Genomic DNA, 25137 nt, shown 5'->3' with positions numbered 1-25137 from the left:
TGGCTTGGACTTGTTTTTGTTGCCTTTCTATTCAGATCTGCTTTTGAGGTTTTCCAGAAGTAATTTTGGTTTAATGCTTCATCATGGCAATGCCCAAATGATACATACTTAGCAGCAGCCACATCAAAGAGTCAGATTAAGATGAGTTTTCTCTGCTTTTATTGTCTCTATGACACAGCGTCTTATCTGAATACACATGGATTCACACGTGGGCTCCTTTCTCCATTTGAGGTTAATTTTTAATGAATTTCACAGTGACATATAATTTGAACTGCTATTTAAACTGATCTCCTTCGATAGTGTCTATTAGATAGAAGACTAGTGTGACTTTTTTGGGTGGAGCTGCGCTGACTTTCAATGCTTTGAATGTGTAGCACCGATTCTCAATCATGGCTGGATTTCTTACGTGGCTGTGGAGGTATAGGAATTACATTGTGATAGTTCTCACTCCGCTTCTACTGCTGCCTCTGCCTCTCGTCATCCCCACCTCGGTAAGAATGGCTCGCGTATGAGATTGATGCTCTTGATGTATGGACCAAGGGAAGGACATCCTCTCCCGCTTGCTCATGCAAGCGCTAATGAGATGCAACATCACCATTTAAAACAGTCATCATTTTAGATACAAGCGCTCAGTTACAATCAAAACTGAGTATTAAGTGTAATTTTAAAATGTTCATTTATAGCTATTGCACTCAGTGAGTGCATCTTACAATAGAGTTGTGGGTGAGTAATGGACATGACATCAATATTGTCTTGAAATAATCTGTAGGTATGTCCATCCTCTCGAGACTATTGATTGTGTCCGTATTAAGTAATGGAGATATTTGTGGTAACTTTCTTATACATTTGAGGTGATTTGGACAGTGAAAACTTCTGTCTCACAATGATGGTTTCCAACATGATGGAGACCTGGGTATTTAGGTGTGTGAAATGATGCTTTTTGTATTTACTTTTGCTTGTCATTCAAATATATCAAAAAGCTTCACATCATCTTTTTCTGTTAAATGTCAAGACAAATGCAATTACCTGAGCTACATAGTGTGGCGAAACGCCGTCAGTTATCATAACAAACAATAAATTGTGTAGATAAAATTAAAGTGTTCTAGAACAGGAGTTATTAAAGTTTTTGGAGTCAGGGACTCCTTTTAGAAAGACAATTTTCCAAGGACCCCATTTCGTATGTTTGCAACAACAAAACAAAACAGAACCTTCATTACATAACAACCTTCATTCTGTCTCTAGTTAAAAATTTGACTGTCATTTCTTTTAAACAGAAAACCCAATCACTGTTTGATTAAAAGAGGCAACAAAGTATATTTGTCACTTTTCAGCCATACTGAAGTTTGGAAAATAAAAAATAGCAAATTGCATGCTTCCTTATACCAAACCGGATCAATTTCCCCCAAACAGGTTGCTGCCAATTATTTTGTCAAAAACAGCATTATAAAATAAAATGCCTCTTTAGATTTGCTTGCCTTGAAAGCAATCGATTATAACATTTAAAAAAATATATTAAACTGGTTGAATTGATTGCTTTATTCATAAATCATCATAAGTCATAAATACTTTCACAATTTAATATAAAAAACGCAATTCACACAAATATATATTTTGTATTCATAACCCAAATTATTTAATGGACCCTCTGCAGTCAGGCTACGGACCCCCGAGGGTCTTTGAAACTACTGTTCTAGACAATGTCCGAACTCTCAAAGTTGGAGTTGTACGAGTTGAATGTTTTTATCAGAGGTCCTGACTGCGGTTTCGTGAGAATAATCAAAACGTATTGTTGTTACATTTTATTGCATGTTTATTGTCTTTAGAGCTGCAATATACAGTATGTGTGTGCATGTGCGTGTGTTGATGTTTTATCTACAAAGATGTTAATGTTGTTCAGGAAGTAACGCTCATCAGTGACATTTTACTCATTTTATTGCGTAATAGTCAAGCTTGATAAATTGTAATAAAACAATGATTCCATTCATGTGCTACATTAAATCAGACACCATCTGTTCAATGGTTGTCATTTATTTGACACAACTGACCAAAAATGAGGATAAACCATATTCTCACAAAAGCACAATTCTAGTAACGGCATGTAACATTGGTGGCAGGCCAAAAACCACTGGATTCAGTAACCAGTGTAATTTTTATTTAAATGTTTTGGTTCTTTAATACAGAGAATTGATTACATTGTGGAAAAAAAGTGCACTTTTCTCTAGTTTGACAATCTACCCAGCCTGGCAACAGTCGATTCATCACACAACATCTATTACAGGAGGCAAAATGTGGCTTTGTGATCATCCTGATGGCGCTGTACTGGTGCACAGAGTGCATTCCTCTGGCTGCGACGGCCTTGCTTCCTGTCATCCTTTTCCCCATGATGAAGATCCTGGAGTCAGAGGAGGTATGTACAACTCTCTCCACTTTGACAGCAACTGGCTTAAATAGAGTCATTGAAGCCAAAGATTCCCTAAGGTGTGTAACACATGTCACTGTGGCACAGGTGTGTATCCAGTACCTGAAAGACTCCAACATGCTCTTCATTGGTGGGTTGCTGGTGGCTATCGCTGTAGAGCAATGGAACCTGCACAAGAGAATTGCCCTTCAGGTCCTACTTTTTGTCGGTGTCAAACCTTCACTGTAAGACTCCAAATGTTTCCTTTTGTAGCAGTGGTTTTTCAAAATAGCAGCCTAACGGAACGGATTTGTTTCTGGTCTTTCCAGCCTGATGATTGGCTTCATGGGCACCACGGCTTTCCTGTCGATGTGGATTAGCAACACAGCATCCACGGCCATGATGCTGCCCATCGCCAACGCTGTGCTGCAGCAGCTCAATGACTCGGAGGCCGATGCTGAAGATCGAACAAATGAAGTCCAGGCTGCTAGGGATGGCGTGGACAACCCGGGCTTAGAGATGACTGACACTAATCAATGCAAGGAGTTCAAAGAAAAGCACAGCAGCATAAACATGAGTGAGTTTGTCATCATGATAGTGTGCTAAATAGATGCACTGCTTTTTCATCCTATTCTCTTTGGTTCGATTTGGGCTTTTACAGATGGCGATAATATGGACTTGACAGACAATGATGTTTCAAGTAGGTTGTTACATTTTGTATTGTTGGGGTAACAATGATGATCGATATTCCTGTGACAACAATTTATAAATAACATAAGAAAATTAAGGTGTGGGCGTAGTTTGAAATAACATACTACATGCAGATCTTTATGGGCACAAACTGAAATGATTGTATTCAAATGTAGTGTTCCCATCCAAATATTGATACATTTGCATCTAATTAGCCCCAAAATTTTTAATAGTTAGCGAAAATGAACAAATTACCAACTAAAATTTTCAATTCATTAACAAACTCAAATAAAGAAAGTTCTTTTAAAAGATAAACAAATAGAAAACTAACTGTAACAAGGGGCTTCCACATGCTGCGTTGCTCTGCTGCGGTGTGCCACTACACACTCACTGCACACGTTTTCGCTCTGCTGCGGAGTCACTAGAAGGTCACCTGCTCGATTTAAAAAAAGGAAAACGTTTTCTGAACTTCCAAAAACAAACTCACTTCATTGCATGCTTAATTCACAATGTTTGTATACATACAGTATTGGTTTTAACTTTTAAGTGAATTGATAGAATCCTGACTCAAACAGTACAATATATTTACACACACGTTACAGTGCCAATTTAGAAGGAGGAAAGCATTTGCTTTTTTTTCTCGATGACAATGGCACAGGGAAGGAAATAGAGTCACTTTTGGGTTCATCCACTCATTCAGCAAAGGAAAAGTCAATCTTGTCCGTGTGGAGGGCTTTTTCATTTTAAATCCGGATTTAGATCATGTTTTTCGTTAATTGAATTCACAAATTTTATGTTGTTTATGTGTTTTGAGGAAAATAAATCAACCTCATTAAAAAAAAAAATCTTGAACTAATATGTCGAGCCCTGTCCAGCCCCTATTCATTCCACGATGACACAATATAATATCATCAAACTTAAAAAGTACCTAATCCTGTGAAGATTCATTGTGGCTCATTTGGTAGATTGAGAAGGTTCAACTGAAAGTCTCAAATGTCTCCAGAGGGTCACACTTGGACACCAGAGATGATGGAGCACCGTAGGAACAAGCGGGAGCAGAAGTACATGAAGCTGACCAAAGGCATGAGTCTGTGTGTGTGTTATGCTGCCAGCATTGGAGGCACAGCTACCCTCACGGGTACTACACCTAATGTCATCCTGAAGGGCCAGATTGATGAGTAAGTACCCCGATTTTACAACACGCATATTTGCATATTTGTTAAGATCATTCAATGCATCCTGTGTGGAAATATTGTTACAGGTGTCCAAAATAAAATAAATTAAGATAAAATACAGATCATATTTATAAATCGTAATTAAAAAAAATAGAAAAAGATCAAATTATATTGGGACAGTTTCAGGAGCCCGTGCAAATACATACCCTGCAGTTGTGAGTACTATTTGAATGATGCGTTGAATGATCTGATTGTGTGCCTTTGTTGTAGGGCTGCATGATTATGTCCAAAATAATAATCACGATTATTTTGGTCAATATTTAAATCACAATTATTCATCACAATTATTCATCATGTTGGGTTAAACATCTCTATTTATTGCACTTTTTTAAACAAGCAGCTTATAAAGCAAGGCCTCAAGGCTTGATTCTTAAAAATAACAATAATAAACTCAAATAAATAAAGTAGTGTATAGATAGTAGATAGACCTTTATTGTCCCCAGAGGGAAATTTTGTTTCACAGACATTGCCAGGTAACACAGAAACAATAAGGACACATATGACAATACACACAGACATCACGCAGCAGACAGGAGTAGACAGGAGTATCGCAGACTTTTCATGAAGGAAATAGCAGAAGAAAAAAAGCTTTTACTAGAACGCGCCTGCTTCCACCTCAACGTCCTGTACCTGCAGCCCGAGGGCAGCAGGCAGAAATACATGTATAGTGTATCTGTGTCTCTGGTCTGTGTCTCTGGTGATAGTCCGGGCCATACGTGTGATGTCGTTATTGTTCAGGTTGCAGAGGTCCATGATGGGCAGGTTAATGATTTTGAATGCTGTGTGTGTGACCTTGGTGAGTTTGTTTCTGTGGGTAATGGAGACCATGTTGAAATAGCAAGGAGAGCAAAAAAGAAGAATGGGCTGTATGATACTGGTGTATAACAGAAGAAGTAGTTTTGGAGTGAGACGTTCAGTTCCGGGAAGTTGTCTGCATATCATTTGGTGAAATGGGTGACAGACTGAAGGTAAACTGTAATGGAATTATTGTCTTTAAGGAGGGTGAGAATGTCAGTGTCGTCAGAGTATTAGAAGTATTTGGTGACAAGGGAAATGGTGCAAGCATTGGTGTAAAGGGTGTACAAAAAAGGGCTGAGTACACACCCTCAGAGGTGCGCCTGTGTTAGTGGTCTGGGTGGATGAGAGGGCTGTACCGATCCTGACGTCCTGTGGTCTGTGGATCCATTGGATGAGGAGTGGAGAGAAGTGGAGAGCTTGGAGCTTGCTGATCATCTGGTGCCGCTGTATTGTGTTGAATGCTGACCTGAAATCAATAAACAGGATGGATGTGAAAATGCCAGCTGATTTATAGATGTTGCAAGAGGGGGTGGAGGAGGCATGCCACGGCGTCCTCTGTTCCCCGCCCGGCCCTATAGGCAAACTGGAATGGGTCTAGCAGAGGTCTGACTACAGGGAGGATGGAGTGGAGGATGAGTTTTTCCAAGCATTTCATTTTGATGGAGGTGAGTGCAATAAGTCTGTAGTGATTCAGCTCCGTTGGGTGGGGCTTCTTGGGAACCGGAATGATTATGGAAGTTTTCCAGACTGTTGGAATGAATGCTGTCCTGATGGAATCCCAGAAGATGGAGTACAGGATTGGTGACAGCTCCATGGCGCATCATTTTTGGGAAGCCATCTGGGCCCGGTGCTTTGCCCACCTTATACCTCCCAGCACACATCCTTCTCCGTGACTAGAGGCTAAGTTGGAGCATGGGGGGGCAGGACATTAAGCAGCTCATTCCAGAGGGTCACTGATGTCAAAGCCTGAGTGGAAGGATTTCAGAGAGTCTGCAAAGGTGGCTGAATCAATAGATATGTTACTGTATGTCCAGAGTTGGATGCCTGACCAGTGAGGATTTTGATTTTTTTGGTAAACCTGCCTGGGGTTCATTCTAATGAACTCCTGTTCAATTTGTCCTTTTATCTGAGTTTATTATGTCATTTTTAATCTGTCTGTTGAGTTGATTTACAGTGCCCAGCCTGAAAAGCTGTGTGTCTATTTTCGATACCAAATTCCAAATAAAGTAAATATTAATGCACAGGTGTCAAACTCAAGGCCCGGGGGCCAAATCTGGCCCGCCACGTCATTTTATGTGGCCCGCGAAAGCAAATCATGTAAGTTTCCATGACCCTTGCTAATCTCTGTTCCAAAATTTTAGCTTGTCGTGTATAATGAAAAATATATGTTCTGTTACAGTAATGTAAACAATAAATGAACAAACTAGGCTGCTTTACTTCTGATTTTAAAACAACTAAGCCATCAATTTGTTTTGTACAGTAATAATACTATGAGACAATTTTCCTCAACATATTGGCCCAATGAAGGAAGTTCTCGCTAAAAAACGGCCCGCGACAAAAATGAGTTTGACACCTCTGTATTAATGGAAACAAATTCACGCAGGACATGGCAAAAACTTGGCACACAGGACAAAACAGCTAACTTACTTGCTGAGTGCAAACCAATTGAAAAAATGAAACCTATTTAGAACTATTTAGAACTTTATAAAACAGCAGGCTTGTAACAAGACCTACAACAGCCTTAAAGTTTTTTTTGCAAGAAAAAATAGTAAAAGTAGCAGAATCACTCAAAGTGAGTATGGATTTAGCAGTCAACATATCATTTTTGGTAATTTCAAACCCAATTTATTCCAATTTTTGCTAATCGATTTTCCAAAATGGGTCTCATTGACATCAGCAAGGTATATATTAGGAATCAGGTGAGAAACTCAATGCCATTTCACCCTGGTGCTGAATGGAGGCTGTTAAAAGTACCAGAATCATCTGAAGACAGTATAGAGCAGTCAAAATGTCATGGTGGTTGGTTTGCGGTCACTTGAAGCTATCCAACACAGCCAGCTGAGCTTTCAATACAAAAACAGAGCCATGCAAGAGCACTCACCTGGCTTGTGGAATGGCGGAGGGTGAACTCGGGATAAATGGTATGTGCAGCATTTACTTCCTTTTTTAACAGCTATTGAACTGTAGTTACTGTGCCTTGATAGTGATAGTGCAGTACAGTATTTAGCACAATATTGGCCACTTGATTGCGACATTGAAACTTCTTTTTTCTGTCAGACGAGTATTTCCGCAAAACGAAGGACACGCAACGAAAAAAAGAAGAAGAAAGGTGCTGTAGGAGAAAACCTTGGCTCTGCTACGTACGTCTCTGATAAGTGAAAGTTCTCAGCGGTGTTCTCCTTTCCCGATCCACTGTAAAGTGCACAACAAGCTCACCCCCCACCCCTTGCGCAATTATTTGAGCAAGCTAAATGCCGGCAGTTAACTCTCGGCGACCGAAAGCCTACTGAATGAGCGTGGAGAAGCGATTTTTAGTGTTCGGTGTGAACATGGCATAGGCTTGGTTTATGCTTGATGTGTGAAAGAAGACGCGCGGAATCTCGCTGGCACGCGTTTTGTTGCACTTTATTCTCTGTGTGGCTTTCCCCCCCTCAGTCAGTCGATATTCTCCCACGCTGGTCGCAGTAAATGTGGTTTACAGCATACAAACACCACTACTACTGCTACTACTACTACTACTACTACAGAGGTAGAGAATCCTAGTAGATTCAAATGATCAAAATTCTTCCAAGCCTTTATATAACAGAATCCTCATCTCTCCCTAGAATACGTGCTCGCCAGGAGGTAATTACGTATTTAGGTCACGGTAGTCCCTTTTAGCCGAATCATGAAGGTGTTTGTACCTTTGAACTTCCATAAGCAATAGTTCGTCCGCCATATTTTGTGCCCGGCGCTTCCGCACAGTAAGGAAATTCCAGAAGATACGCGTTGCAGAAAATCTGGCCAGCATGGACACTGTGCAAAGGGGTGTGGTTGCCAAAATTACATCATTTTGACGCGTGGAACCCCGCGTAACTGGCAGAGGTGTCAAGCATAAACGAAGCTACTGCCCTTCTTTCAGGATTTGCTCGCTTGCTATTTCTGATGCTGTGTTCAGACCGAATGCGATACATCGTGTCGCTACACTCATTCGGTAGGTTTCGGTCACTGGGTGTTAACTGCCTGCGTTTAGCTTGTTCACATATACACGTGAGGGGTTGGGAGTGAGCTTGCTGTACACTTTACAGTGGATCCAGAAAGGAAAGCATTGCCGAGAACTTTCACTTTTCTGGGATGTAGCAGAGCCAATATTTTCTCCTACAGCATCTTTCTTCTTTTTTACGTTGTCTTCAACGTTGCAATCAGGTGGCTGATACTGTGCTAAATACTGAGCTGTCAATGCTACTCTATCGTTATCTTGGCACAGTAACTACGGTTCAACAGCTGTTAAAAAACAAAACAAACGCGGCACATACCAGTTATCCCAAGTTGTCCCTTCCGCCATTCTACAAGCCAGGTGAGTGCTCTTGCTTGGCTCCATTTTTGCATTGAAAACTCAGCTGGCTGTGTTGGATAGCTCCGTGTGACTGCAAACCGGCACAATTTACAAGACCTAAGCCAGTGCTAGGCAACTCTGGTCCTGGAGAGACATTATTCTGCATGTATTCGAAATCCCCCTTTTATGAAACACCTGATTCAAATGATCAGGTTCGTTATCAGGTGTCTGCTGATGAGTTTATTTATCGATTCAGTGTGATGTAGGAGAAACACGTGAAAAACATGCAAGTATGCGGTTCTCTAGAACCCGAGTTGTCCACCCCCAGCTTAATATACATTTCATTTTAACTGTGGCATTTTGGTCAGGTGCTCCTAGTGATGCTCCAAAAACAATTCTTACATCTTGTTAGCATGACACAAGCTACCTCCAAATATATGTGATCGGTCATTGCTAGTACTGAAACAATTTGGCAACGTTGTATTTCCCTCCTAACTGTTTCCTACCTTCACACACAGACTTTTTCCGGATAATGGAGGCATCATCAATTTTGCAAGCTGGTTTGGCTTTGCATTCCCTAACATGATTCTCATGCTGGCCTTAGCGTGGTTGTGGCTGCAGTTTATGTTCCTGGGCCTAAAGTAAGTTAAGGTCTCATAGACATTCAACAGTTAACCCCACGCAAAGTGTCAATGTATTTTATTGTGCTTATCCAGCTTTAAAGAGTCATTTGGATGCGGTGAAAAGAGTAGAGGTGACAAGGAAGCCTACCAAGTAATCAAAGATGAGTACAAAAAGTTGGGCAAGATGAGCTTCGCTGAGGCCTGTGTGCTGACTATCTTCACCCTGCTGGTCCTTCTGTGGTTTACAAGGGAGCCTGGTTTTATACCAGGCTGGGCCACTGTTCTCTTCAACCAAAACAAAAAGTGAGTATGACAAGACATTTTTGATCTTGTTCAAGTCATGTTAATATACATATTTATACCCCGTAGACTATACAGTGGGTCCCCAGTTTACAAGATTAATCTGTTCCATGGTTGGGATTGTAACGCGAATTCGCCATATGGCGGACAATCCAAACCTATAAAAACATCAAAATTGTATATACATATTAAAAATTGCTATCAAAATAGTATACTAAATGCTACGTATATATAATATACATGTGTACAATCAAATAACATCATAAATAAAAAATATATAAAGGATTTATTTACATTTGAGTAACGTGACAAGCTTGTTATGGCCATATTCTCTAATGAGGGTAGCCTAGCCTAGGCTACCTTAGCCTTCTTCGTATTTCTTGATTAACTCCAGTTTAGTTTCCAAATAAATCATCTTCTTACTTCTCTCTCAGCACTGTTACTCTAGGCTCTGAGCATCTTTAAATGCTTTACCATTCACGGGTATTTTCTGAGTGGTTATTTGACATTTGCAAGCTGAGCTGTGATTGGATGTTACTCAACCCCTTCGACACTGATGTAATTTTCAGGCCTAATACCAATACCTACACTTCCAACTTGTGTCTTTTTTTTTTTTTTTTAAATCTAAGTATTGAATAATTACAACATCTGTTAGACAAAGTGAAGTAGGCCACAAAAGGAGAGCCATCCAGAATTTCTCCACAGTGGGTGAAAGACTCATGACCAATTAGCGCAAATGTTTGATTTCAGTTATTGCCATAGGCAGCACAACTCACTATTTGGTTCAGGGGGCAATAACTTTTTCACTTAGTGTCAGATAGGTTTGTATATTTTCCCTCTTGGTAAAAATGTCATAAAAGAATCATTTTGAAACTGAATTGTAAATTATGTTCGGTTGACTCAATACAATATTAATATTTGTTTGATGTAAAGAAACCTTTGTGAATGATAAATATGCAAAAAACAAAAATCACAAAGGTGCAAATACTTTTTCACAGCACTGTATGTGTTTTACAAGTTACTTATGTATTTGGTCTTAGTGTAGTGTAGTGGGTGTATTTGGCGAACACGGCAGATTGTGCAGTGCCTGCAAATATTGCATCGCAAATCCAAGTGCCATAGCAGAGTTTTTACATTGCGACTACTTTGCAATTTTGACATCATTTTAAGCAGCGAATTTGCTAAAACAACAACCGATGCTGCCATGTTTGTTGGTGCAGTCAGTACAAAGAAGTACACAGTTGATGATTTAATCCACTGTTCCATTTCTGCAATTTTCGCATGCTTGTAATCCACCCTCTGAAACACAACGTGCACTTCTATGTCTACACTTCAAGAAGGATTGTAGAGTGTGGTGTGAATATTGGGATTGGGCATCAATCAACATGTAGCGAAATGAGTTGCCCTCGAGATGCATAAGAATTTATGGTGCTTTATACATTTTCCACACACACAATATTGTTCATCAGAATGGTTGTGTCTAGACCAGTGAAGATAAAGCATATGATTGCAATGATTTTTTTTTTTTAACTTGACCCCCCCTTTAAGTCGATTCAGATTTGCAGTCCGCTGCTGTGTTAGAAAGCGCACTGTAAATTCAAACATCCTATGTTTGTTTGTTCAACCGACATTATTTTATACATCAAACGTGATTTACGTGTTTGCTCATCAGGTATGTCACAGATGGCACTGTGGCCATTTTAATGTCAGCGTTGTTCTTCTGCATCCCCTCCAAACTTCCCAGATGTGGCAGGACGTCTGAGGACGGTAGGCAAACTATTCACCTGTTATCTACTGTTTGTAATCTGAGAGTAACTTTAACAGTTTTAGTAGTTCCTAATTGCTCTTATCTTAAAAAAAAATAACAGCTGTTGGCACTGCACTGAGTGAGGGAATTTTCCAGTAAGCTTGTCACCAGAAGTTTTACAATCACGTTTGTCCTGTCTTCTTTTGAACATCAGCAGTTAAAGATACTGTGTAACTTTTAGTGCTTGTGAAAAGCAATTTAGCTGATTCTGTGTTTTCAATAACCGTTATCAGATATCCTTCCTGACTCGTAGCCTGATACCTTCAAGGTCATGTTTGGTCAAACTACATGCAGTACCTTCACACAAAGTTGCTTATGTGTGAATATTGTCTTCTCCAGCAACTCAAATGGAGCATGTTCTTTTTCTTGTAATGAGTTTGCGCATTAATCTTGTTGATAAAAACCAGTCACTTTAAGGAGACAGACTTGAGGTGGCCCTGTCTATTTTGTGGAAAATGTCTAATCCCCCCCCCAATATTCAAATATTTGTGTTTTCCTTTAACTACTTTATGATGTTTTATGTTCTTTTGAAGGTGTGTTTTTCTAATCTTTGCATGTTTGTGGAATCATTTACAACGGTTGTGGTCGACCATATCTAAGCCATTTGCTAAACTCATGTCTCACCTATGCTCAAATAGAGGGTCCTTCTGAAGCCGCACCTCCTCTGCTCACTTGGGAAATGGTCCATGAAAAGATGCCTTGGAACATTCTTTTGCTCCTGGGAGGAGGCTTTGCTTTAGCCCACGGTAGTGAAGTAAGCTCACGTGACATTTTTCCCCATGGATTTCTTCCCGCCGACATTTGTACACAGTTGTGTATTCTTCCCACTCGGTACAGCGATCTGGCTTGTCCACGTGGTTAGGGGAAAGTCTCATACCACTGCAGAGCATCCCGCCTTTTGCTATCTCCATATTACTGTGTCTGCTGGTGGCCATGTTCACGGAATGTTCCAGCAACACAGCGACCACCACTTTGTTTCTACCCATACTTGGCGCAATGGTGAGAAGCAACACTCAATGTTGTCAGTCCTTGCTCATCTCTTTTGTTGTGCACATTCAACGACTGATCGCGACTCATCTGTTTGTTTTATGCTTGTTCACTTGACATTCCGTAAGATGAGCCGCGATTGGTCATTGCTTTGAGTCCCGAGTACATGTGATTCCATTTTCACCTCACAGCAAGTGGCAAAATGTCTTCTTTAAAGCAGTGTTCATCTTACATTTTACCTCAGGAAACTGTTGGGTCCCCGGGAATCATGATACAGTGGAACCCCGCTATACCAAATGAATCCGTTCCTGGGCTGTGATCGTAAGGCGAAATTGTTGTATAGCGGGCAATAGAGACCTATGGTACTATCTAATGCATGTAAAACCCCAGGTAAAATCATCAAAATTTAATATACATATTAAAAATTGGTAACAAAATAGTATAGTAAGTACTACTTATATATAATGTGTATGTATACAATTAAATAACAGCATAAATAAAAAAATACATAAAGGATTTATTTAGCTATGAGTGACATGACTTGAGCTTGTATGGCCATATTCCGTAGTGAGGATAGCCTAGCCTCGCCTAGACTTCTTCATATTCCTTGACCATCTCGAGCTTCGTTTCCATACTAATCATCTTCTTACTTCTCCCTCTAACATCACAAGCAATCTGGGAACACATGGTTAACCAATTTAAGTTTGGATTAAGCACTAAAATGCACAATAAATATGATATTGTAAGCACTCACACGAGGATCAAGTCTTCAGCATGTCGCATCCTATGCCGCGTTCAGATGGCGCGCGAACAGCGGACGCTTTTGTATTGTAGTCAATAGAGTTTGCGTGTCGGGCGTAATGATGCTTCGGGCGATGCGATGGACGCGATGGTGCGACAGGTGTTGAACTGTAGTTACTGTGCTAAGCTAACGATAGTGCAGCATTGTCACCTCAGTATTTAGCACGGTATTGGCCACTAGATTCCGACATCGAAACTTTTATTTTTTTTTGGGCAGATGAGTATTGCCGTAAAGCGAGGACCACACAGTGTAAAAAAGAATAAAGATGCTGTCGGAGAAAATATTGGCTCTGCCACATCCCGGAAAAGTGAAAGTTCTCAGCATTGCTCTCCTTTCCTGATCCACTGTGAAGTGTATAGCAAGCTCACTCCCCTCCCCTCCCCTCCCGTGACACTGTTGCGTGAAAAGTGAACTTCATCTTGACCTTGTGACAAAACGCAGAGCGTAACCGACGCGTTCCATCTGAACGCGGCATTAGTGACACCATCTTAGTGACATTGTGAGCTGACCAATAGCAGACCAGCGTCTTAAGTGACGTGTCGCAGCGCAGGTAGTTTGACGCAACCAGAACATAAGAGCAATTACATAAAAACGCCTGAAGATGGATACAAAACAACATAAACACAGCCAACCCCTAAGGTCATGACAATTGTCGGATCTCGTAAAGCAGGAAAAAAAAACGTGGAGGAGATGTAAAAAAGTGAAAAAAACATAAGGCAGAGACGTCGTAAACCGGGGTCCACTGTACTAAAAAGTTATGGGTCTCAACAGAAATGTTTGGAGTGCAATTAAAAGGACAAAGTAAGTCTAAGGTTCAAAAAACATATATTAACAAACGTCAAAGTAAAATTTATTAAAAATAATAGATTGAATTTACATGTAGCATCCGTCATCATCTTCATTACGCAACCACTGATATAACTTAGTCCATTTAGTGGTTTATAACTTAGTCCAAGTCTGCTTTAGCTATAAAGTGTGCAGCTTTTGTTTGATAAAATAAGATGAAACTAACCTTTTAAAAGGTAGAACAAGATACATTGTCATTTCGAAGGAAATTGCAGTGCCAAAATATTGTGTGAAAAATTGTTGGCCAAATGAAAATTACAAACATTCCTCAATACATTTATGACAAACGAGATATGAACATAAAGTTTTTCAAGTGAGCAGCTAAATTGTATTTGAAAAGTATGAATATGTGCGCCAGTTTTTTCATCCCTGAGCATGTCGAAAGTATCAGCAGTCACAATTGTATTATTATTTATTTTACATAGATGTGAGTAATATGTGTGCTTGAATTAATTTGGAGTTTGCATTCGTTATATATTTTATTTTGTTCTTTTTCTTTTGTGGACATGCTGAAGTTTTGTGTTGTGTTGATTATGGACCATTTGCTTTCTGTTCTGTATAAATATTTGTTCCGGTTAGTTCATTTATTTCAAGTGTGCGTGCGGGAGAGAATGAAGAGACTGGCGGGGATGGACCCTGATTTCTGTCGTTATTAATCTACTGTACTTAGTTGGAAGGCGGCAGTGGCATTTGTTGTGCGTCGTGCGCGCTGTCATGACTTTCCAGACGGGCTGCATGGTGATGTCATTGCACGTCACTCCTCAGAACAGAAGTGGACCGGAAGTGTATCCATTTTTTTTTTTTTTAATTTTATCGATCAAGTTACGTTTTAAATCGATTTAAATCTTAGTAAATGAGAAGCCCTATTCTTATGTGAAACAATTTTGTAGCACGCCCCTTCAAAAAACGTTGTATCCAGTGGATGCTCGTTGAAGTATGCCTTCTGGCAAAAAATATGCGTTGAGGGCGCAGGGATGCAGTCAAATGGGAGCACTGTTTTAAGGTATTAATTTAACGTGAAAATAAATTAATCTCAAAGTCAACTTTTTATTGCTGAAAATGGCTAAATTAATTCATAACGATTCAACTCATGGTCTGCTGAGCATAATAATATTATCTACTATCTTCTAATTAGGTGAATGAAGTCATTAAAAATATTTAATAATAATAAGATTTGTGATAGTTGTTAATTACGGTAATTGTATTAACAACATTTGATTAATTATCTATTAATTTATTAATGAAATGCTAATTAAATGTAGGTAAATAAAGAATTATTATTGTTGTTGTTGTTGTTGTTATTGTTATCAAACACAAATCTCTCCAATAAAAGACTATTTGATATCTCAGAATATTAACAATTAACAATTTGGTTTGATACCATACATCTTTTACAGCAAAATATTTTCTGGTTCAAATTAGTTTTTGTTACACCCTAATACACATACCCAGATGTATTACTGATATGAATGTGTAATAATAGTTCATTAAGACAACACAGAAGAACTAATATAAAAGTGACGCATTATGTCCTTGAAACAGGATTCATTGAAAATGAAAAGATGGCTGTTGTGTTGAAATGACTATGATTTCTTCATCCATCCATCCATCCATCCATTTTCCTTAGCTGCTTATCCCAAACAAAGGAAATTGTTTGACAAGGAACTCTTGCCCAATTTTAATGATACATTTTGTGAGTACAAAACATTGTGCCTTGGTTACAAGTGTTGTTCATTGACTCCTCTAGGCCACCGCCATTAAGATCCACCCGCTGTACGTGATGTTTCCCTGCACCATTGCTGCTTCCCTGGCTTTCATGCTGCCTGTGGCCACGCCCCCCAATGCCATCGCCTTCTCCTACGGAAACCTTAAAGTCATGGACATGGTGAGGCCTTCATCAATGTCAACTCTCAGTGTGTGGTGCTGGTGTGCTCTTTGGATCCAAATAGTTGAATCCAATTGTGATCATAAGGAGCTTATATGAATCCTACGTCTGATCACATCATGATACGTATGTATTTGGAAAAAGAAAACATTCACATCAACCTTGGTAAATCGAAAGGGAGGCATACACAAATCTGAAATGCAAGAAGGTTCTTCAACACAGTCATGTTTGTGTTTTCAGGCCAAGGCTGGATTCATCCTCAACTTCCTTGGAGTCCTCACCATCAACATTGGCATTAACACGTGGGGGGTGGCCATGTTCGATCTGAACAGATTCCCAAGTTGGGCAAATGTTACTAAAAACCCTTGAATTTTAATCTCAGGGAAAACTACTAGAAAATAACCCGTCTTTTGATCAAACTCGATTCAGTAGAATTTATGGAACATTATATTTAGGACTATCATGGGCCAAATTGACTTGCTGTCACGAACACTGGGATTAATTTTTGTAATGTTTTCAAATAATTGAGCACAATACTGTAAAAGAAACGGGTAGTCAGTCAGTTAAGTCCTAAAGTAGATCTAATTTCAGTATTTTACGCACAAGCTTATGAATTTTGCTTTCTGGGCCACTACAATAAGCTCTCCCGTTCAATCTAAATGGGGTCCAATGCAAGAGCTGGGACAACAGATTTGCCTTTGTCTAGTCCTACTAAACTTGCTTTATTTTATTGGGTTACATTCGGGTCTAAATATGATATACCTTAGCGCTATACCACCCACCTCCACAATGAACCTTTTGGGGTGTTAAAATCGACCCTTACATAAAGGCAGAATAGATGAATTGGGTCTTTTTAAATTGTGCAGGAGTTCTGACAGTAATAATGTGTCCAAAGAATGTAACTTTTTTTCTTACTTTGCTGTTGTCCAAACGCTCACATTTAATTGTAAACACCGTGCTTTTCCAGATTTATATTTTATTTTCATGCTCGAGCAAGTGAAGTGTTGTGTGAATTTTTTTTTTTTTTTTTTTGGCATACGGAGGTTACAAGTGAACTGATATGTTTCGTATGCATGGGCCATGACTTTGACTGTGTGGAATTGTACTAACTAAATGTGATTTTTGAAAACGTCCGTGTTGCTTTAAATTCATTGTAAACTTTTTTATGTGAGTAATGTTGAGTTTCCAAAACAATAAAGACTGTATGTGTAGGAAAAACGCTCACAGGTTGAATCAACTGAGCTTTAATCACCTTTGACCCCCCTGCACAAGAAGCAGAGAGTTCCAGAAGGCAAATCCCTTCAAAGAGGTGTGGGAATGAAGCAAACTGATTGTATGGGAATTTGGCTGTGGAAAACTAGGGCCTACTGTATGTCTGCCAAATCCAGGAGGAATGTTGAAAATGGTCATTTTTGTCAAACCGTGCTCATTCTTCTTCTGATGAATGCTGATGGACAACATTTGACACTAATGCTGTGGCAATGGATGTAATTGTTGAGAGGTAAGACAACTTGAGTTTTGATGCTTTTAGGTCTTTGCTCTGATACATTGCAAACGTTTTTATCACCTTGTGCGATTTTGGTCTTATTGTCATTCTAACAGGTATAGAGGTTGTTGTTTTTGCGCTAGTTACACATTTCCATGATCAATTAATTGCTCCTCAACACAGAACACCATGAAAACCAGGAAATGTAAATTAGAGGAATCACATGTTAGGGACCGACATGGTGGGAGAGGGCGTGAGCCCAAAAGGCCAGGAAGCCGACAGTAGTTGTGTGCTCAAAATACTTATTCATTATAAAGATGACAAAAGAAATAGACAAGGTTGAAAAAAAGGACAACGAGAAACTGGCAGCAACAGCAACAACAACATCCAAGACCCATCAACAGCTGGAAGGTAAGAGGAAACTAAATGCACTCGAAACTGAGCTGACACCAAGAAACACCTGGGCATGACACAACCAGAGCAGGGAGCTGATTGGCACACACAAGGTAAGCGGGTTAACGAAGACAGGGGGACTTAATCACACTAAACACAAGGGGAACAGAAAAATGAACAAATATGAACAAAACCCCCCCAAACAACCCAGAACATGAAAAGACAAAACCCCAAAAAAGCCCCAAACAGCAAACAAAAACAAAACAAACAAACAAAAAGGCTACCAACACAAACACAACAAATACCAAACAGAAAACATTACCAAATACAGTAAATCATTTGTCATTTGAGTTCCACTAAAGCACATGAAAATGAGGATATTCTCCTTTTAATGTGTGCCGAAACATATAACAGAAAATGTGTATCCTTTGCATGCATGTGGACCAAGACACCCATGGCTCTCCCAGACAGTCCTGAAACATCACAAATTGAAAATAAGGTGATTTCAGGTGACTTTGACACAGCCTAACCCTTTATAAGGGGTCCCATTTGATGGACACCTGAAGTGGTGTAGCCTGATCCAGGACTTGTGTGGTTTTAAGATTAATCAAGAAATAGTTTTAATGATTACATTTTAGATGTGGCATAACGACAGTTAATGATAGCTTTCCATGGGACATTGATTTTTCGAGGTAACATCAGATTTGGATGGGACCAAGTTTGAGGGACACCAATGGTCTTTCAGTGTCCACCAGAACTAGTGTGGTCTTACGATAGCCAGCGAATGGATTTTAATTACTTTGTGAATTTGACATAATGACATGTAAAATACTGTATCGCGTTTTGGGGGTCACTGATATTCAAGGCAACATCAAAATTGGGTGGGAACAAGCTTAGGGGACAACCTACCCAGTTGTAGTGCCGTCCCGGACAAGTGTGTTAATCCGATAGCTAAATAATAAATTTTCATGTTTTTTTTTTTTTTTTTCAATGAGCCTCAATGCCAGTTAAAGATAGTGATTTCAGGGATCACTGATCTGATTTTGCAATGCAACATCAAATTTTGATTAGACCAGGTTTGGGGTACCTCTCGGGTGGTATTGTGTCCTCCACGACTAGTGTGGTATTACAGTAATCAAAGAACAACTTTTATTGATATTTTGAAATGTGACGGAACAGCAATTATATACAGTATGTCATTTTCAGGGGTCATTGATTTTGCAACGCAACGGCAGATTTTGATGGGACCTAGTTAGTGGGACCCTGGGGTAGCGTAGTGTCCACCAGAACTAATGTGATTTTACGAAAGCTAAAGAATAATTTTTAATGATTTTTTGAAATGTGATGTAATCCCAGTTAAAGAAGGTGTTTTCAGTGGTTTCTGATTTTGAAAAGCTACATCAGATTTAGATGTGACCTATTTTGACAGACACCTGGGGTTGTGCAGTGTCCACCAGGACTAGAGGAGGTAAAGAAATTTTTAAAGACATTTTTTGAATTGTTTTTTTTTTTTTTAAACGTCCTCGTGACAGTTGAATATAGCTTGAAACAGTTATATACCTCATTTAAGTGGGACCTATTTTAAGTGACATCTGGGGCTGTGGAATGTCTTCCAAGAATGGTGTGGTATTATGATACCTAAAGAAAAACTTTTAATGATTCATTTTTGTTTTAAAACCAGTTTGGGAAGGGACCACATTTTCTGGAGACCTGGAGTTAGCAAGGCTTCTCCAGGAATGTTCTGATGTTGTGATACCAAATTGAGACTCAAAAAAACAAAACAAAAAAAACAACAAAAAAAAACGAACATAGTTTAAATAGATTTGTATACCGTATGCTGATTTGAAACAACAACATCTCAAGATTGAAATTCATCTTTAAATTTTTTTAAAACTTACTTATTGCGCTATAACTGATTACTCATTTTCAACCCTTTTTCCTTCCAAGTAGGCCAAACAACCTTTACTTCGTCTTATCGAGAGTAGGACGCCTTGACCGCAGTGATTGCCGCCGTGTCCGGCTCGTTCATGTTAAAAAAAAAACAACAAAAAAAACAAACAAACATTAACTACGAACAACAAATTTCACATACTTGCTACTATCCTCGATCTCTACACGCTTAAGTCATTGTGAAAAAGGGCTTTGTTGTCGCCTTATGTTTTTGCTCGTTCAAACAGTTAATGGCAGCGTTTTCTAATTTCTACAGCCCAGCAGGGATAAAGGGAAACTCTGATTTCCGCCTCAAGTGTGGACTTGGCGACATCAGTGGGACAAAGTGGAGAGTTACAACAATAACAACCCTAGATGAAATTTGGGATGTACGTAGGCGAATATCTTGTGTTTGTGGGAGTCAAAATGGGAGTCAAAACTTTATATGAAAAAAATGGACGAATAGAAAATTACAATCGTGGCATTTCACACGCGTTAGGGCGTTTGCCGTCTTGACCAATGAGAAGGGCTCTGCTATAGGCGGATCGCGTCGCAATAAAATACAATGAATGACAATATACAGTCATTAAATCAAAAGAAAACATGCAATGTGGCATGATTTGAAGGTAGACACCCCCCCGGATCAAAACCAAGTCCCCCCCCCCCCTTTTTTTTTTTTAAGAAATGGGTATTTAAAATCAACTGCAGTGTTTGTTTCTGCCGGAAGAGGTCCCTCGCTAACACAGAAGTGTCCGAAAATTAAGCAAATTTCCAAGCAAAAGTAATAAAACCAACATCTATTTTAGGATTGGAATATTTAACGAATGAACCTTGTGCAAAATATTGTAACAGCAGTAACACATTGATTATAATAAGTTATACTAAGTTATAATGTAAACTTAGTATTTATAGCTTCTACAAATAGAGCTACTTGTTTAAATGTCACAATTAAGTAATTATGTTGTAAATATTTAATATAACTTGTGAAGGACCCATCCCACTTTCTACTACTTGTGCAAAACCTGGATTTAATGATTTAGCTAATCATCAATCCATTTTTAAATTCATCCATTTAATCAATTTGATTGAATTAATTCTTTTTATTTGTCCAGTCCGACTTGAAATGCTGGAAACCATTTTCACAACCTTGATTGTGACAAGCAGGGAGGTGCGAACAAAATTGAAAAGGTGGAAAGTTTTGTTATTATTAATGTTATAATAATAATTAAAAAAGTTCAAACACGACATGAGCACCAATTCTATATTTGGTCATTCATATAAAAGCTTCTGACTGAACAATTTGGGAATCATTAGGTATGTTGAAACTCATGCAACTCGATTGATGAAAATAAAACCCTTAATAATATGTATCTAAATATTATTCATGTTGTGTTTTAATACTCATTTAGAACAGACTAATTTCAAAAGTGCTCCTGTTTGTTTGTGGTAAACATTCTGATATGCTGATGTTTGTTGCTAAGTGATGTGATGCCAATAATAACAAAATAAAGGAGTTGCAGAATCAAGTCATCCGCGATGCAACCCCTGTTGAGAGACAAACTCAAATTAAAAGCTCACTTTAGCTATTGCATTGACGTCATGTATCATTTTGTGTGTTCATTTTTGTTTCCTTTATTAGGATCTTCATTATCTTAGACAGACACCATCACTATTCTTCCTGGAGTCACAATACACAATTGGAAAAACAAAAATGACAACACTCTTAACAAGCACTTACATGTACTACAGGGCCGAGTCAGTCATAATATTTGCCAATTATAGAGCAACATTGGCTCACACGTTGGAATAGGATTAAGTGTGAATGCACAACCATGAAAAACAAAACCAAACAACTATATTGGGATCTCATCATCTCAGTTTAACTGCAGCCTTAGCCAACATCAAACTAACTTGACAAGAAATCATCTTTCTATTTTGATATGACTGGCTCGGCTGCGACTGATTTGATCCTTGATATAGCTGTTCCTATGCAGTTGCTATGGCATTTTAGTTGGCTTTGTTATGTCAGATTGAAGATTGACCTAGCCGACTGAATTTGAATTTGAATATTAACATTGATTTCGTGAAATGCACTAACTGTTTCTGCCTAAAGCATAAACAAGGCATCACTGTGCTGTAAAGCTAAATAAAGTAAAGTGATTAAAATACATCTTGTCTTTAAAGGTTTACAATACAATACAGGTTAAATGATTCGTACTGTTTTTAGGCTTAAGCTAACCTTCCACTTGATGCGATGTGTGATGAGCGTAATGAGCTACATTTAGAACAGGAACTCTAAATTTACAGTTGTGTTGGTGAGAGTAATAAGTGATAGTGTAATTCCATACATTTCAAATACAGTAATATTGTAATGTAACTAATTACTTTGAAATGTCAGTAATAAGTAATAAATAATGCATTACTGTTTTGACAACACTGTCATTGACTCATGTCAAGCCGTCTTCCTAGTATCGTAGTTTGGTTTGGTTACAGTCTGATTTAAATTTCTTTCTAAGAGGTTAGTCTTAAGAGTCCTGTTCCAAGATTAGTTCTTGTTTCCGATTCTCGCTGTGCTTATATTGGATATTTGTTTATAAAGGCTTGCTCCACTTTTGTGTCCTGCTTACAATTTTTGTGTGACGTATTATTGTTTGAACTCCTATTTTTTTCATGTACTACATCACTTGTTGGAAATAAAGCTCTCAAAGGTTCATTTCTTTTATTCGTTCATTATTCAATCATTAGGGTGTGGCTTTAGGTTGAGGCTTTCGGTTATAATTAAAAAAGAGTTTATAGTTTAATAGTTTATGCAGTTGTCATTGACTTTAATATATGGATGCGTGTGAAACCGTCAAATGAACCAGAGGACTGACTTGTAGACCTTTTCTTCAGAGATTACGGCTGGACCCATCTCTCTGTGGTTAGGTAACAATATGTAATCAACTTCATAATTTCAGTGTTGACCATTTTAATTGACTTTAAATGCTTACCAATTGAAGGTCTATTTTTTTAAAACCTGTAATTAAAATGTCTACTTTTGTTGTGTGTGAATTAGTTCCACAGTGGCACACTGAAGGCGTGATAATGACATAATTGTTTAATAGCAGTTTTTTTCCTGCACCATGTTTCTGTGATGTCTTCTTCTGTGATGAAGTGTATTCCAAGTGTTGTTTGTGCATGTGCGTGTACTCAGGAGCAGGAGCAGGAGCAGGAGCAGGGAGGCTTTGAAAGTATTTCAGATAAAACAGCCGGAAATTTTTGTGCTCATCCAGGAAGGATTTTTTTTTTAAATCCATGATTGTGGTAAACGAAGCATTTAAGACGACTCAAATAGTTGTGGCATCAAATGTTGGATCTTGTCATCTCCCTGTGCTTGCATGGTATAGATATTAAAGGTTAAACATTTTGCGTATAATAATATTTAAACTGATAAAGGAGAATAACAAAAACAAATGCACAATTTTCACTCTTTTTGTTTTTAAACAGTCAATGTGATTATAATTACTACAGTGAGTTTTGACTTTTTACAACTGCCACTCGTGATGCAATTACCTTATTTTCCACAGTATTAAATGCACCGGATTATAGGGCACACCCTCAATTAATGACATATTTTAAACAATTTTCCATATATAAGGCACACCGGATTATAAGGCGCACCCTCAATTAATGACATATTTTTAAACTTTTTCAATCACAATCTATTAATACTCAAAGTAATAACAACAATAACTCAAATAATCACTCTAAACTTTCAATAGCGTAATAACTCAATGTCAATATGACCAACCTTGTTCAATTGTAAACACACAAACGGAACAGAAAAAGCTTACTTTATCAGTTCATTCCCCATCTTCAAATGCCAATCACAATATTGATCCATATATAAGACGCACCTGATTATAAGGCGCACCATCAGCTTTTTAAAAAAAAAAAACGGCTTTTAGGTGTGCCTTATAGTGCGGAAAATACGGTAAGTCATTTTAGAACTCTGTGACATCCAGCTCATCATCTTACATTACTTCTTTGTGCATACAGACCAAATGTTTGACTATTTGTCATGAAATAAAAAAAAAAAAAATAAAAGTAATTTTGCAAGCAAGTTGCTCTTTTGAGTCATTGTTTTGTTATTGTCTAATGTAGTGTGGATTTCGATTTAATTATTGTAATTATGAAATGTTTTGCTGTGCGTACCAGGAGTGCTGCTCTCATACTTCTGCACATGCACACACAATGGTAGATCAGGAGGTCAGTCTGGTTTGTCTGCATTTTTGGCTTGTGGAGAATCGAATGGAAATCACTGCCTTGATCTGTCCAAGTCACACCCACAAGTCATTTAAAGGGTCATTAACCTCGTTATCTAATGGTACTTTGGTCTTGAACGTGCCTTCTGTCTTGTCCCTAAAAAAACACAAATGCTATATTGGTTCATTTTGGCTTGGAGCTGTTTTGTTATTTGCTGTAGTCAGACAGATCCTTATCAGTTCACTCAGGGGCCTTTTCCTCTCCAGCACTCCTTACTTGCGGAGTCCCCCAAGGTTCTATTCTTGGACGCATCCTTTTATTTCTGTACCTCTACGGCTTGGTTCTATTTTCTCCAGGCACAACATTCCCTCCCACTGTTTTGTGGAGGATGTCCAATCTGCTCTTAAATCCCAACACCCAGGCCTCCATGCAATCTTTACTTGACTGCCTGAGTGACCTCAAAGCCTGGATGGGGCCCAAAGTTATTACCATATTTTTTGGCCTGTAAACTACAACTTTCTTATGATTTGAGCCCTGTGGTATGTAGTCCGTTGCGGCTTATCTGCAGGTATTTATTTATTTTTTTGCTTATCCGTGACAAAAACAATTTTTTTCCCTCAATTTTTGATGCTGTGGCTTATATAGCGGTGCGGCTTATAGTCCAAAAAATATTGTACTTTTATCCATGTCACCCCAGGCTCCATAACCAACATTAATAGTGTCAAAACATGTGCACCTGATAAACCTTGGTGTGTTGCTGGACAGTTATTTGAAATGACAAATATATCAGCTCTGTTGTCAAAAACCTGTTTCTTTCATTTGAGACGCCTTATTAAAACTGAGCTCTACCTTACACAGGCACATTTGGAGTGTAAGGCTATAGATTCGTGGTGACCGAGCCTTTGCAGCAGCCGCTACAAGTCTCTGGAATAGTCTGCCTCTGTCTGTTAGATCCAGCCAGATCCTCATTGCTTTTAAAGCCCTCTTGAAAACCTACTTCTTCTCGCTTGCTTTTAATACGCCTCGAAAGCTGACATTTTTTTTGCAATGCAGTCTCACCTGTGTTTGAGCTTGTTTGTGTCACGATCGTGACCAGGATGAACAAAATGGTAGACCTCAAGATTGAACAAAACAAAAAAAAGGGTTTTTTTACAAAAACGCAAGCAATGCGTCAAAAA

At 38.6% G+C, this 25137-nt stretch overlaps 1 protein-coding gene across 3 annotated transcripts; it reads left to right on the top strand.

The window, feature by feature from the left end:
• The first annotated feature begins 27 nt into the window (after positions 1-27).
• On the top strand, positions 28-17130 carry LOC148416222 (Na(+)/citrate cotransporter-like). Of its 3 annotated transcripts, XM_088427468.1 has the most exons (14): positions 28-231; positions 375-491; positions 2279-2407; positions 2507-2643; positions 2728-2975; positions 3060-3098; positions 4092-4266; positions 9175-9297; positions 9373-9582; positions 11252-11346; positions 12025-12140; positions 12224-12385; positions 15769-15906; positions 16147-17130. In XM_088427468.1, the coding sequence occupies exons 1-14, from the start codon at positions 142-144 to the stop codon at positions 16273-16275; spliced, it is 1908 nt and encodes a 635-aa protein (XP_088283594.1). In that variant the 5' UTR covers positions 28-141; the 3' UTR covers positions 16276-17130. The 3 variants fall into 3 exon arrangements, with proteins under 3 accessions (XP_088283594.1, XP_088283596.1, XP_088283597.1); XM_088427470.1 differs by lacking the exon at positions 3060-3098; XM_088427471.1 differs by lacking the exon at positions 28-231 and having other exon boundaries at positions 330-491.
• The last annotated feature ends 8007 nt before the right edge of the window (positions 17131-25137 follow it).

Source organism: Hippichthys cyanospilos, chromosome 11 (assembly GCF_059441005.1).
Source record: "Hippichthys cyanospilos isolate Australia breed blue-spotted pipefish chromosome 11, RoL_Hcya_1.0, whole genome shotgun sequence".
Lineage (NCBI taxonomy): Eukaryota > Metazoa > Chordata > Actinopteri > Syngnathiformes > Syngnathidae > Hippichthys > Hippichthys cyanospilos.
Note: the sequence above shows the minus strand (reverse complement) of the source record. Positions and strands in the feature narration are given on the sequence as shown.

Excerpts from the sequence above, each read along its gene's own strand:
- LOC148416222 (XM_088427468.1), top strand. The coding sequence starts at position 142 with ATGAGTTTTCTCTGCTTTTATTGTCTCTATGACACAGCGTCTTATCTG. Across the intron at positions 4,267-9,174 it reads CTGAAGGGCCAGATTGATGA|ACTTTTTCCGGATAATGGAG; the intron begins GTAAGTACCCCG and ends CTTCACACACAG. Across the intron at positions 9,583-11,251 it reads CTCTTCAACCAAAACAAAAA|GTATGTCACAGATGGCACTG; the intron begins GTGAGTATGACA and ends TTTGCTCATCAG.